Genomic DNA, 15238 nt, shown 5'->3' with positions numbered 1-15238 from the left:
TGGTCCAGGCTGAAATATCTCAATAACTATTTGCTATACATAATGTTTGTACAGACATCCATGGTCCCCAAAAGATGAATCCTGGTGACTTTGGTGATTCCCTGACTTTTCCTTTAGCAACCCATGGCTCAGACATTCATGTTGCCGTCACGTATTGGAAACACATTTGATATCTAAAAGATTGCAGAAAAAAATGAATGAATGAACTTGTTACTTATAGATTTTGCTTCAAGTTTCACCTGATATTAAGTATTTTGGCACTATAACAATTATTTATTTGCAGATGTTAGCATACATATTTACCCATGGTCAAAGGCTTGTACTGCAAAGTGTTAGACAGGTATCCTTACTACCACAGGACAAGGTTGTCCCACTCCGGATTAAAAGCTGCTTGTTTGCTGACTTGATATTGTGCATATTTTAACCGTACTCTGTTAAACTGGCATGGTCTCCTAGGTGAACTAGCAATACTGCAGAGCAGGGAAGAGCTGAATGCATAAATATGTGATGTCGGCCGATGGAGGATCCCTCCGTGTAGGAATAAATGAGGTGAAGGAGGTAGAGAGGAGAGCAGGAAATGAGTAATCTTAGCAGTCTCGACTGAAAGGTTGTCTTTCCATCTGTAAGTGCATATTTAAGGACACGATTTAGTCAAGTTTTAGGGTAAGTAAGAAACAAGAAAAGAAACTGTATGCTGCTGCATGGACGTTTGAGGTTGAGTGACTGAATGGCCAGCTTTAAAACACCCAAATTGGTATTTAACAGCAAATGTTAAGGTACTATACTAATGCTCTGCTACTTGATAGTCATCCAGGATCAAATCATTTAATTATTATAATCCCGGGAAATTGCTTACCACTGGCAACAAAGACAAGACTAATTGCAACTGTGTTTATCTGTCCTTAGACAAATGTTGATTCAGCTGTTAAACATCATTGCCATTTGTAGAGGGACATACAGTAAATTGCAGAGATGTTTGTTGGGAAGATAAAGTAAATTTTTTAACTGTGGCTGTCTTTTCATTGGAAGACTGGTGGGGTGTTTTTGAAGCCATATGCAGAACAGCACAGGATTTGAACCAACCACATACAGTTTTATAAAGATTACTGTAAATAAGAGTTACCCCTAGAACGCCATCTTCATTGTGGAAAATAACTCTGTTATCTTTTAATCCACACAGCTGGAAGTGTCAACCACAGACTTCGTTGGAAACCTTGTCGAGGGGCCGACCATGCTACTGATTACTGTCATTGACCAAAATGACAACCGGCCCATCTTCAAAGAGACACGTTACACAGGAGAGGTGCTTGAGGGATCCCCTACAGGTAGGTGACATTGTTATATTGAATGACTCTACAGAGAACTGGGCTGTTATTGGATTTAGTTTTGACAGCAACATCACACACACTATGACTGCTACACTTGAGATGTCCTCTGATCTTAGGCTAGGTGTGGTTGTTTTGATGAGCCTGCTTACAGTGAATCATGGCAACAACAACAAAGAGGAAGAAGAAACAAAATAATTTTTCTGACACAGAAATCCAGGTGCTTGTGAGGTGGAGGTTAGAAAGCACATATTTGATGGGCACAGCAGTAGGGTCACAAACAAAAGAAAATGTAGCCATTTTAAGTGAATTGTATTATTGTGGTGTCGTCATAGACGTGAGGCATTCATTTTTGCCCTTTTAGGTTTGTCACCCTCTCTGATCTCATTTTTACCGCTACAGTTACTACCTTCTGATGGAGCTTGCTGCAGTTATGCTTAAGGATGGGTATAGTTACTGGATACCTTTAAGGTATCGACCGAAATAGCCTAGTATCGAACGCTTTTGTGGCGCAGCGACGGATCAGCTGATTTTACTCATGGAGCCTCTGGCTGCTTATATCAGATGTCGGTGTGATCGGCTGGATGTGCACGCTTTCTGTTCCTCTGTTTGCTTCTTTGGAGTCTTTAGAGTAGTTTAGTGACTTGCTTAAGCAAACGCCTTTCTTGTCTTCTACTTCTTATTGTCTTCTTTTTTGGAGGCGGTTTACGACTCAGATCTATTCATTAATTTCTTCAAGATTTATTTATCGAAAGTTAACAAAATTATTCTTCGTTCGTATCAAAAAACGCGTCAAAAATTAAACTTAAATTTGTTTTCCACAACTCACAGTTATCGCTAAACTATTTCACTCCTCCTCTTTCATTCAAATACAAAAAGAGAGAACAGAAGAATCGCCTGTAAACACCAAAACATAGCTTTGTCTGATCATTTGGTTTAAGTGCTGTGGGCAAAAATGCTTATACTGTTATTGCTAATCCTGAGTTTTATGAATTGCATCAACATCCTGGCAGATTCTGTGATATTCTGTGTTTTAGTTATTTTATTTTTATTATCAAATTCTAATTATATATATATTTTTGTCATTCTTGCAAAGGGGGGCAGGGGTTAGTAGGGGAAACACTGGTAAACATTGTTGCTCATATCAAACAAATACCTGTCAGCAAATTCCTGGTTGCCAGAAACCCTGGAGTGGTTATATCCTACTTGTATTTGTACCAGGATGGTCCAGGGCAGTCTGGTTTGTCTATCTAATGCTGGACCCAGTTCAGCACATAGATCCAAGAGCACGGCTCTAGGGAATCTAAATTGGTGTATTAGCCAGCATATGGGCCAGCAAATCTTGGTGGTACCTGAACAATCTCTAATCCTTCCAGTCATGTTATCCGCTGCTGTGCCATTTATACTGTATATTGACAGCAATCATACTGTTTGCTTCAAATCTTGCCAAAATTATCACGTCTGTCAGTGGTATCCACCGCCTTGGGATATCATTTGAAGATGGAAGTTTGACAGGTGAACACATTTTATACGTCGGATTTGTTATGGTGAACTTGGCCTGAATTATGATTAGGGTCATCATTTCCAGACTTTTTTATTTAAATTTTTTTTTAATTTAAAAGTAGACTTCAGTGCAGTGTCCCCAGTGCGTTCTGTGCACCTGACAGCACTGCAGCGATTACACACAAAACCTTGGTGATATCTGCACAGTATTAGACAATATTATTAGAAAAACTACTGACGCTTTGTTCTGCAATTCTTTAATACCATTTGATGTAATCTTTCAGTTTCAATTTCTACAACCGATGATCATTCCATCAGTTCCAGTCTGGCTCTCTCCTCTCCTCATGAAATATTGACTCGACTTTGAGATTTGAGTTGCTTATGAAATAGTTATGACTCACAATAAGCACAAGTACAAATAACACTGCTAACACAAGTGGATCTATAATTAACTTTTGATATTAAGTGAAATTATATTTGTGAGAAGCTTTATTATAAAATCTGGCTTCACTACCTCACCATCTGCATCGCCAATTTCCCATATCTCCCAAATTTTCAGATGCGTGGGACAGTGTACTTACAGGTACCCACATTCTCCTTACAACATTTGTGTGGGAAGTGACATAGGCCTCTTTCAGGCCCCTTTTTGTCCCTACTCAACCCCTGGTCTACATTCTATCTTGAGACCACAGTTGTAACATTTCAGACACCAGTGTCATCGGTCCCTAACTTTTAGTGGAAATTTTCATGCTGACAAACACCTTCCTTCGAGGACCCTTCTTATTGTAAGGCATATAATCAATGTTAGATTTAAATCATATTACACTTAAAAGCCACAGTGTTATTTTATCACATGTGAATCTGTTATCGTAATGATAGGTCTAAGAAACTTTGTATTTTTGACTTTGGCTTTACCCCAGTGTTATCAGAAACGATACTTCGGCAGTGTGACAGAATAGAGTTCCTGCCCTCCGCTCCCCCATATATCCTTTGTAGCAGGGGCTGAAAGCAACGTTTTTTTTACTGATATTGTCTCATTTTTCTATACACAAAATCTTATGACATCAGATTAACTACTATAACTGCTAATAAATTCTATACATTAGCTGTTACATATCATATAACATCTATTACACTCTCTCTTTACCCTTTCCCTCTCTGCTGCGCCAACTCCTGAACTGAAATAGTGTACCATAGTGTGGAATGAATTACAAAAAAGATGACTGATGAGACCAGTATAATGTGATGTTGTTTGTGTGGAGCTAAGTTTTAGCGTATTATACACACACACACAAACGTAGATATTTCCCGTGTGTTAAGATAAACTTGTACCTGACAACAATACAATAAGGCAGACAGGAGAATGAATTCAGTAGTTGCAGGTTTAACACTGCCAATCGGGGGTCATCACTAGCATGCCTTAAACGTCTAGTGTGTGATGTCATAAATACCTGGAGGGGATGTTGCTTTGCTGGATGATTAATTTGAAGTACTAATGTTATTTCCAAATCTATACATTTTGTTGTCATAGTTAGAAATGATGAATGTGCCTGGAAATTTATGGGGCAGCATAACACCTACAAAACTAAAAGTAGGAGTATACATATAGTATACATAATATTACATATTTTCAGTGCAGGTGGCGGGAACAGCTGCAAAAAATAACAAAACAAAACAACTTTTATTTTGGAGATGGCTTGCTGCAAGGTATTAGTTTCCGACGCACCTTCGGGGGCAGGTGAGGCTCCGGAGGTAGGTGACCATCTGTGTTTTTATGTGTGTGAATGGAGTGAATGTGACATTTATTGTAAAGTGCTTTTAGTGGCCAGAAGACTAGAAAGGCACTATATACGTACAGTCCATTTAGTCCAGTACTTTCACACCTTACCTTATACTATTCTACTAATATTAAGAGTTTGACCTGCATGTATTGGTCAACAAATACATGCTTGATTGACTGATGTCTTTTCCGCATTAATGAAATAAGTGTAACCCAATATTATTTTGTAATTCTTTGACTTATAGTACATGCCACAATTTAGAGTAAGACTGAATATTGACTTCTTCCCCCCCCTTCTCTACTCTTCTCTCTTTCCCTCCCCTCTCTGTCAAAAATGCTAAATTAGATTTTATGTGAGATTAGATGAAATTGGAAAGCAAAATACCATTTATATTATCGATTGTAGAGAGTTTTTCACAGTTATGTGATTGTGACGATCGATATGTACTGACAGGTTGTTACTTTATGGACTATAGTTGGAGACTTTGCACGACCAGTCCTCCCCATCCTATCTCATGGTCAAGAGTTTCAAAATGTATCATTTTGAGGCAAGGCTGGCAGACCCTTTCAGAAGACTCTTCACCTCTGGCTCCTACTGTAAATCTTAACATTCTCTTAGATGCCTTTGTCACTTTGTCACAGTAGCTTCTTTTTTGGTTCCCTGAGCTGTTGTCATTGCTATTATTTTATTTAGGGTAGCAGTTGTGCCCTCACTGGGCTGAAATATCAATAAATGCTGTGTGAATATACAGTGTTTCTATTTCAGGAAAGTTCTAAACCCACTGCCACCTTTATACAGGTTGATTGGGTGTATCTCTATGTAGTCTTTAAAGCAGGCACAGTTAAGATTAAAATTATTCTTTTTTATTCTATGTACAGTTGTGGTGGGAATGACTGTCCCCCACCATACAACGGTTATATATGAGATGATGCTTGGGTGAGAAATACAGAGGCTGTCACATCCTGGACAAACTGTCTGTTGCTGTTCACTTGTAGGCTCTGTTTGGCTGTTATTGTTGAATGGTTTGCTGTACTGGCTCATTGATCTGGATTTACATTTCTGCACCTACAAAACATGGAACTTCTTTTATTGTGAGACTTTGTGGTAGACCTGCTCTGGAAATTTAAGACAGACTATTCTGCTTTTAGAAGAAAAGGAAAGTGTAATTTCCTACCACATTCACAGAAACATTCTTCTGAGTCCCACAATGTTTCCACTGTCATAGTTGCACCACATGGCGCTGATGACGAAATTAGCAAAAATCAGTTGCTTCACCCTGTGTGCTCCTGCTGTTCACCTTGAACAATGTTCCACTGATTTGCTGAGAAAAAAATACCCTCAGATCTACCTGTCAAGTGTCTTAAGGGCAAACATGTTCCAGTGTACGGCTTTTTTGGAGAAATACATGTGATGAATGTAGGTCCCAGTCACATGGATAGAAGAAGAAAGCACAGACAGTAAAACAAAAGGACACAATAAAAACCCATGCACTGCAGATTCTCACTGTGTTTGTTCTCACATCATTAGCACAAAAAGCCAACAGACAAAAACCTTAATCACCAACAGAGCTTCACAGATAAGAGGAATCAGTCAACAGGCAGGCAGACGAAAGGCACACAAACACACACTCTCTCACACACAGACACCTTCCCATAGAGACATTTTGAGCAGTTGAGCGGTTGTCAACTTCATGCTGAACTTGTGTTATGAATTGCTAATACAGACGTTGCGTATGGTGGTATATATTAGGTAAGCAACAGCATGTCATTACTGTCTATACAGAACAAGATAATAGGCTGACAAACTTGCACAGTTGAGTCTTGTTAGAATAATGCCGTCAGCCTAAAAGTGCATTTTGATGTTGTGATGCTGCAGTAACAGGGCTGAAATGATTGAATCCAATTGTCACAGAAACGTGGTTATAGTCTGTTTATTCCATGCTATGTATGACTTCATTCCTGACTTGCACTGGTGTGCTTCTACTGTACAAGCAACCTTAAGTGCTTAGTGTCTGTGTGTTTAGCATTACCAATCAGAAAATAAGCCCACTGGGAGCATATCAGAAAAATGACAAATCTCCAGCAGGAAAATCTCTTATTGGTTTGGCCCCAGTGAGGGCCAGACCTCACAAAACACCTGAATCATCACAGTGGTTTTTATCCCTGACTCTGTTTAGTAGAAAAGTTAACTCTGACTTCTGCAAGCTCAGCACCAATACATTTTTTCAAAACTCATTTTCCATCGCTGGGTTGGATCTGATATGATCCACCAGAGACTGTTCTTGACGTGATAGAACAGAATTTGGTGTAATATGCAATTATTTGATACTGTGTTCTTTATTTTTAATATTTATATATCTAGTAAATGCTTTTTTATTAACCCTGAGCCTCCTGTAAACTGCCATTGGAGTGGATTATAGACTGGTTGAATAAATCAAAGTGAGCAAAACAAAATAAACTTAAGTTTGATTTTATTTTCAGTGTGGTGTGATCTGACAGATTCTTGCCCTTTACTTTTCATAGATGCCGGATCTAATTGAGCTCAGAGATAAGATGAAGGATGCAGCTCTGAAGACTGTGTTTCTTGCATATGACTGAAAATATGTGCACTAAATAGCCAACATGTCAGTTCAGCCTCAGTGATCTGTCTAGTAATAAATCATTCCAATATTATTTAACAACCTGTCAGTTCCCCATAGGTTTCCTGGTCAGTAGTAGTAGAATATGAAAAGATTGTTTTGTTTGATGAAGCTGCCCAGATAGAAAGTCAGACATCTATCCATCGTCGTTGTCAACAATGTTCATGGTTATTATAGTCAGTCATGACATCAGTAAACGTTTATTTGTGCTATATTTATTTATTTGTACAACATTTCTCTTTGGCTTTTTCAGCTAGAGAGAAATAAATCTAAGGGGATTTGTCATATTCGATGCAGTCTACCAAGTAATTAAATGAAGTGAGGCCTTTTAAAGAAAAGAAAGTAGATATGGCTTGCCAATTTACACATCCAATATGTACAAAGCACCATTTTCTTTCATTTGGAGTGGCTTTTCTGGCGACCTGGTGAAAGTTCAATATTCCTTATCCTCCTCCACTAACTGCTGATGGAAATATCTGTCTCTTTAGTGGCTAAATGCTGTGTTTATATGCTGTGTTTGGTGCTGAGCAGGTAGGGTACAGTGGGCTTTCACTGAAAACAGCTGCCATCGGCGGACAAAATAAAAATATGAGAGCAGTGAGAGTAAACCAGGGCCAGAGAGCTAATCATCAATGAGGGTGACCTTCTTCACATATCTTCAAGAATCAATGTTTCAAAAATATAGGCACATTTCTTAACTTGGCTGTATTTCAAACGCAACTGAGTGCATAATAAATACTACTACTACTAAGAAGAAGAAGAAAATCCCTGAAAGGCAGGGCCTTTAAAGACAGGTGGAACCATGAGAGCACGACCCAAAGGAGTGAGACTACCCGTAAGGGCTGCACACCAGAGAAAAACAAGCACTCCTCTTCCAACACCCTTCTTGAAGAAAACAAGAAAAAAATAATGTCTGTCTGTGTGGAAAAAGATTCCCTTCTCTTCATATCCTCATCCTGTATTGAAAGGTTGGCAAAATCAACTGATCATCTTTGAACTTTACCTTTTAACAAAATGTGTGTGTTACTTGAGTTGTTCAACTGTGTTTTTCATAGTTGAAGTCATGAACTGCACATTATATGAATACATGTTTGTTTTGAGTATTTTTATTTTTATAGAAAGTATTTTTGTCTCAGTGCTACAAATTTTAATTTATATTTTGTGCTATAAAATGTTGTAAAACTTGTAGCTCCAGTATTTTTGAAAAAAGAAGCTCTGTGCAGCCCTGTAAAGCATGTGTGTGGGTGTATAAATGAAATTATACTGTGTGTGCATATGTCGTCGTGTTTATATGCATTTGCACATGCTCTTCCAAAATTTGTGCGTGTGTGACCTGTAGCAGTGTGGTGTTTATGTTATACAGTAGTGGCTGGGCAGCAGGGGAAGCTGTAGGGAGGAATGTCACAGTGCTCTGACATTTCTGTGCAAACTGATAACAAAGGCAGCCAAAGCCTGAGTCTCCTGGCAAGCCCTCTCCTTTCTTTCTGTTTACTCCTCTGCACTCTTTTTTTTTCTCTATCCTTCTTTATCTCTCATTCTCTTTTCCTTTCATGCCCTGCATTCCCTTGGGCTTTGTGTACACTGTCCTACTCCCCTTTTTCTCTTCCCCATATTTGCTGTTTTGCTATTCTCTCCATCTTTGCCTGTCTACCAACTTTTCAAATAACTACTGATATTGACTTACTTGCTTTTGCCCCACTTCACTAGGGGTTGTCATATTTTGACCACATCATAACTTTTTCAAATTATGTTTGGAGTATTGGTGACAGTGTTTCATTGTATCAGTGTTTTGTTGACAGTGCTTCATTTACTCCTTCCGACTTCTATCATGAACAAGCAAACATCTCAGCTGATGTGGCTGAAGGATGTTATTTTCCATTAAATTTTTAATTGGAGGATAAGGCTAGTTTTGGTAAAAATTTTTATTGTCAACAAATCTCATGAAGTGACAAAAAACAAAAATTGCGTGTGTCAATACTTTCCAATTTCCCCATATTGTGTGTAGCACTCAGGCTCAAGACCTATGATAGCCACTGAATAATTTAATCTTCAAAAAAACTAGTCACAGATATAGTGTGTAGCAGTGCCGTTAAACAGCTGACTACCGTTTATTTCATCAAACGTCACACAGCAGTAATTTCTGGGGATTTTTCAGTACATACTGTGTGGTCTAGTATTAACAGCAGCAGGACTGTGTCTGAGGGTTAGAGTCAAAATACACTATAGTGCTCATGTTCATTGTAATAAAGGAAAATGTCACCCAGTGCATGGTGTGGTACTCCCACGTTATATTTGTATTTTATATCAAAATCAACTACAGGCTACCCACTCCGCTGTTGAAGCGCTTCTGAGATGCTTCCAGTGGAAGTTGACACTGGGCAGAGGATGGAACAAAACCGTGGCTGTAAAGTGACGCAGACGGAGTCGGTAGACTTTCGGATTAAAGTTGTGTAATCCATTACATAAAAAAAAAATAATGCAGAGATGATGTCCATTTCATCTTTGCATGATAATGCAGTTTAGGTGCAGATTGAAAACAATTTTCTGTTTTAAAATAAGGATGTTTTTTTTGTTTTTTTTTTATATTTGTGGCATGGATTGCTAAGTGGTAAGCAATTATTTGTAGTAAATGGGCTGAAACATGAAAGATGACTGGTATTGTCATACAAGAAACTTTTATATATTTCCCTTCAGGCAAGGTGAAACTATCTTAACTACTCTCAGAATTACAGTTCATCAAGTTGTTCCTTATCTCTGTGTAGGTACGGTAATGTTACATTTATAAACTGTTTTCAATATGTCACATTCCTCTTTTCAGAGTTTCACTCCATTGGTTTTGAGAGTCACTCGGGAGTTATTGTAGCAACATCAACAGAACAGTAACATCACTGAAAGTCATGCATATTGTCAGTGGTTTTGCAGAGAGAAAATCGTTTGATCTAAATTTTAGGGTTGGAATGGTATGCTGCTGGAAAATTACTATGTTAAGACTGTCATGTTTTTGGCAATTTATGTTCATCTTTCCTCTGCCGACACCAGGCAGACAAGTTAAACCTAGCAACTAGGTGATATATCTTGTGTAATTGGACATGATGGGGTATAAATGAAGATATTACTCATAGCCGAGTCTGTGTTTGTGTTCCACACTAATTTGTGTTTATATCAGAGGTAATTAAGGCCTGAGTTCCTGCTGTGAAAAGAGAGAGGGATGGATCTGGTCCGCTGTTCTGCTCTGCTCTCTGGTTTTACACACAAACACACACACACACACACACACACACACACACACACACACACACACACACACACACACACACATGCACAGGGTGGTTAAATACAGTCTAGGGGTGGGCACTTTTATCACATCACATGTAATTGTATATCACAAAAGAGTAAATGTTCATGAGTCCAAAGGCCTTTTTCAAAGCAGACATTTTGACTTGCCCCAAAAAGTGTAATCAGTAACATAAATGATGGCTCTGTTCCATTTATCTCAGCTAGTTCTAGGGTCCAGATAGTCTGCATGCTGGCTCACTGACATGGCTTACTCAGATACTTAAATGGAATATTGTCATCAAAATTGTTATTAGTTACACCTGAACAAAACAGGTCAGAGGCACAACAACACCCTTAGATGGCTACTGACACACCCTTTAGTGCTCCTCCCACCACAAACCCAGATGCCGTGATGGACATGGGGCTGACCACTTGTCTAGAACTTGTCTTGTCTGCACCTGTACCCTGCATACAGTTTGAGTATAGCCTGAACTGCAGTCATTAAAATGCCCTCTGTCCTGTTGTTCAATCCCGTCTCCCCTTACTGTGGTCCCTTGATCTCAAAGCACATGCTTACTCTTCTGCTGCAGCATCACAACTGCCACATACAATTCCAGGCCGGACCCTCCTACCGCTAGCACACCAGAGAAAAACCTCAGCAAAATAAAAGGTGAACAAAATCAATAGCTAATTGCCAGAGCAGGTATCTTTGGTAAGTTTGGGGAAGGCTAGTAGAAGAAGTTGAGACAGAGGGTTGGTGGGATGCCAACAGTGGTCAGTGGGTGCAGAGAAAGCAAGAAAGAGATTGATTCAGGAGATGGATAATGATTCAACTGAGAGATTACACCAATAGTGGCAGGTAATTTGTAGCATGATGGTGTGCGTTTGTCCCATTATGGTCTCTGTCTCTACCTCTCTCTCTTGCTCTCTCCCTTTGTTAGCTGGAGAACAGTCTGTCCAACACCCTACCAGGTGACCCGGTGTCCCACAATGCCTCATTATCAGCTTGTCAGACTCAGAAAGTCTGGCAAATTAATGTCCAAGGTATCCACTGAGGCTGCTGCCTAATTAACTCTGGGGCATTGTTGTGTTAGGATAAATTAGTTTTTTTCCATCTTGCATAAGCATATGGTATGGACATGATGCCATTTGGTTCAATGAAATAATAAACCCACCTGGTCAACTTTTTTCCCCCTCTAATTACTTGGTCTTATGTACTCTCTCATTGAGTTGCAGTGTCTAAGCTGACAATAAACTGAAAATTTTTAGACATTTCCAGTGACATTTCCGAATTAAAGTTTGTATGCTGAATGATAAGCGACTGAAACTGTAAAAATGTTCATTCTAAACATACCACTGCAATGTGATCTCAGTCCTTGTGGCCAGTGGATAGACACGCAAACTCCAATCTAGTGAGAAACTCACTCATTTATATGTATCTGTTCTCTTTTCACCAGTAAGGCATCATTGATTTTCCTGAGCCTTCTTAACTGAGCTATCTTCTTTTGAATTACCATAGGGAGTGATACGCATTACACCACTGAGAGGGAAAAAATTGCATTCTAAATGGGCTTTATTTTCAACAGTGATTTGATCTGAATATATGTGAATAGGACTTTATTTGAATACATTTCTGTAGTTTGGAGTAAATTATTTTGCTCCCTTGCGGGCATTATGTGGGTCCCTGCGTCATTCTAAAGCTAAATAGCAACAACATCCATCTCTCTCCCTCTCTTTCTCTTTCAGCCTTCTGTCACTCTTTTATTCCCTCCCTCCCCCTCTCTTCTCCTTGTCATGCATGAGTGTTATGTAGATGAGAATTTATTCCTAATTTCAGAGAGAGCGACTTACCCAAAAGCGAGAAAAGAGTGTGGAGCCTCAAATCTATCGCTGTACGAAGATGTATAGAGAATTGGGAATTCAAGGTGTGACAATGGCTCAACTCTTGGCTTCCCTGGTGACCGTTCCAGTACTTGAGTGCTGCTAATCTATTAAACAGTTTCTATTCTCCTTTGCCACTATACACAAAGTCCCACATCAACTTGGGCTTGATTATCTGTTCCTCTCTCTGGTTTGGCTGGGACCTGCTCCTCTCGCTCACATACACACTCTCAAAACCCTCAGAGTCCAACCAGACAAACCAATCTGTGCTCATCACCCCATGTCCTCTCCCCCTCCCTGACAAAAAAAGACAGCCGTTGCCCCTTTCAAAACCATTGCACTCCAGGTTCTCCAATTTAGATTATCTCCCCTCTTTGTTTCACAAGACCGATCCCAGCCATCTTAGCCCTTCTCTAGTCCAGCTCCTCAGAAGTCGGCTATTTAAAAGCTTTTTCTGAATAGAAAAAGGTTTCCAAGGAGAGACTTCCTCAGATTGGGAATTATGACATGTGCAGATTGCTGGTTGTGGATGTAGCAGTTAATGCCTGATCTTGAAGAGATCCCTTTTGGATATTCCAATCTAATATATGGGTGACAAAATCCTTAGTCTATTCAAATGTAACTTCAAGTTCAGCTGGGGCTAAATGAGGCTTCAGCATGCTGTTAAATCAAGTGGATATTTACTAAAGTTTTCAGTCTGTCTACCTTTGGACTGAAATATTTCAAAAACTGTTGGACAGATTGACATTAAATTTGGCCCATTTGTTCATTTGGATTGATTTTATATCTAGCACCAGCAGCAGGTCAGAGTTTTCATTTAGACAAACATCTGCAATATGGATTGTTCAGGCTGTGGCTGAGTTCCATGTTGTATTTACAGTGAGGAAAACAAGTATTTGAACACCCTGCTATTTTGCAAGTTCTCCCACTTAGAAATCACGGAGGGGTCTGAAATTGTCATCGTAGGTGCATGTCCACTGTGAGAGACATAATCTAAAAAAAAAATCCAGAAATCACAATGTATGATTTTTTAACTATTTATTTGTATGATACAGCTGCAAATAAGTATTTGAACACCTGTCTATCAGCTAGAATTCTGACTCTCAAAGACCTGTTAGTCTGCCTTCAAAATGTCCACCTCCACTCCATTTATTATCCTAAATTAGATGCACCTGTTTGAGGTCGTCAGCTGCATAAAGACACCTGTCCACCCCATACAATCAGTAAGAATCCAACTACTAACATGGCCAAGACCAAAGAGCTGTCCAAAGACACTAGAGACAAAATTGTACACCTCCACAAGGCTGGAAAGGGCTACGGGGAAATTGCCAAGCAGCTTGGTGAAAAAAGGACCACTGTTGGAGCAATCATTAGAAAATGGAAGAAGCTAAACATGACTGTCAGTCTCCCTCGGACTGGGGCTCCATGCAAGATCTCACCTCGTGGGGTCTCAATGATCCTAAGAAAGGTGAGAAATCAGCCCAGAACTACACGGGAGGAGCTGGTCAATGACCTGAAAAGAGCTGGGACCACCGTTTCCAAGGTGACTGTTGGTAATACACTAAGACGTCATGGTTTGAAATCACGCATGGCACGGAAGGTTCCCCTGCTTAAACCAGCACATGTCAAGGCCCGTCTTCAGTTTGCCAATGACCATTTGGATGATCCAGAGGAGTCATGGGAGAAAGTCATGTGGTCAGATGAGAGCAAAATAGAACTTTTTGGTCATAATTCCACTAACTGTGTTTGGAGGAAGAAGAATGATGAGTACCATCCCAAGAACAGCATCCCTACTGTGAAGCATGGGGGTGGTAGCATCATGCTTTGGGGGTGTTTTTCTGCACATGGGACAGGGCGACTGCACTGTATTAAGGAGAGGATGACCGGGGCCATGTATTGCGAGATTTTGGGGAACAACCTCCTTCCCTCAGTTAGAGCATTGAAGATGGGTCGAGGCCGGGTCTTCCAACATGACAATGACCCGAAGCACACAGCCAGGATAACCAAGGAGCGGCTCTGTAAGAAGCATATCAAGGTTCTGGCGTGGCCTAGCCAGTCTCCAGACCTAAACCCAATAGAGAATCTTTGGAGGGAGCTCAAACTCCGTGTTTCTCAGCGACAGCCAAGAAACCTGACTGATCTAGAGAAGATCTGTGTGGAGGAGTGGGCCAAAATCCCTCCTGCAGTGTGTGCAAACCTGGTGAAAAACTACAGGAAACGTTTGACCTCTGTAATTGCAAACAAAGGCTACTGTACCAAATATAAACATTGATTTTTCTCAGGTGCTCAAATACTTATTTGCAGCTGTATCATACAAATAAATAGTTAAAAAATCATACATTGTGATTTCTGGATTTTTTTTTTAGATTATGTCTCTCACAGTGGACATGCACCTACGATGACAATTTCAGACCCCTCCATGATTTCTAAGTGGGAGAACTTGCAAAATAACAGGGTGTTCAAATACTTATTTTCCTCACTGTAATTCTTTACAGATCTCATTGCACAAGCTCGAATGAGTTAAATACCCAAAAAACGGTCACGATTTTCACTAGACCTCGCTCTCAGATTTTAGAGAATCTTAGCCTTGTCACTATAAATGGGACAGCCATTGAAAGATTAACTTTTATCTTGGTATCTGGATGGACGATAACTTAGCTTTTAACGTTGACAAGCTTTTAACGAAAGTCAGGCCTAAATTAGGTTTTTATTTTCGTAACAAGTCTTGTTTCCCCTATGAAGCCAGGAAGAAACTTGTTCAAGTAACCTTTTGTCTGTGCTTGACTTGGGATCTGTTGTATATGCATGCAGCAACATTGCTGCTGAGAAAACAA

General features: G+C 39.7%; 1 protein-coding gene across 3 annotated transcripts in view; it reads left to right on the top strand.

Annotated features, from left to right (window-relative positions):
- Positions 1-15238, top strand: part of cdh13 (cadherin 13, H-cadherin (heart)) — a 338083-nt gene that overhangs the window by 156870 nt on the left and 165975 nt on the right. For all 3 annotated transcript variants that reach the window (XM_038706579.1, XM_038706577.1, XM_038706580.1), the window contains one exon: positions 1181-1325. In XM_038706579.1, the coding sequence (XP_038562507.1) occupies positions 1181-1325 (145 nt within the window). The remainder of the gene's footprint in view (positions 1-1180; positions 1326-15238) is intronic.

Source organism: Micropterus salmoides, unplaced genomic scaffold (assembly GCF_014851395.1).
Source record: "Micropterus salmoides isolate LMB-PRFRI ecotype aquatic unplaced genomic scaffold, ASM1485139v1 Ms_hic_scaffold_8, whole genome shotgun sequence".
In the NCBI taxonomy this organism is placed as follows: Eukaryota; Metazoa; Chordata; class Actinopteri; order Centrarchiformes; family Centrarchidae; genus Micropterus; species Micropterus salmoides.
Note: the sequence above shows the minus strand (reverse complement) of the source record. Positions and strands in the feature narration are given on the sequence as shown.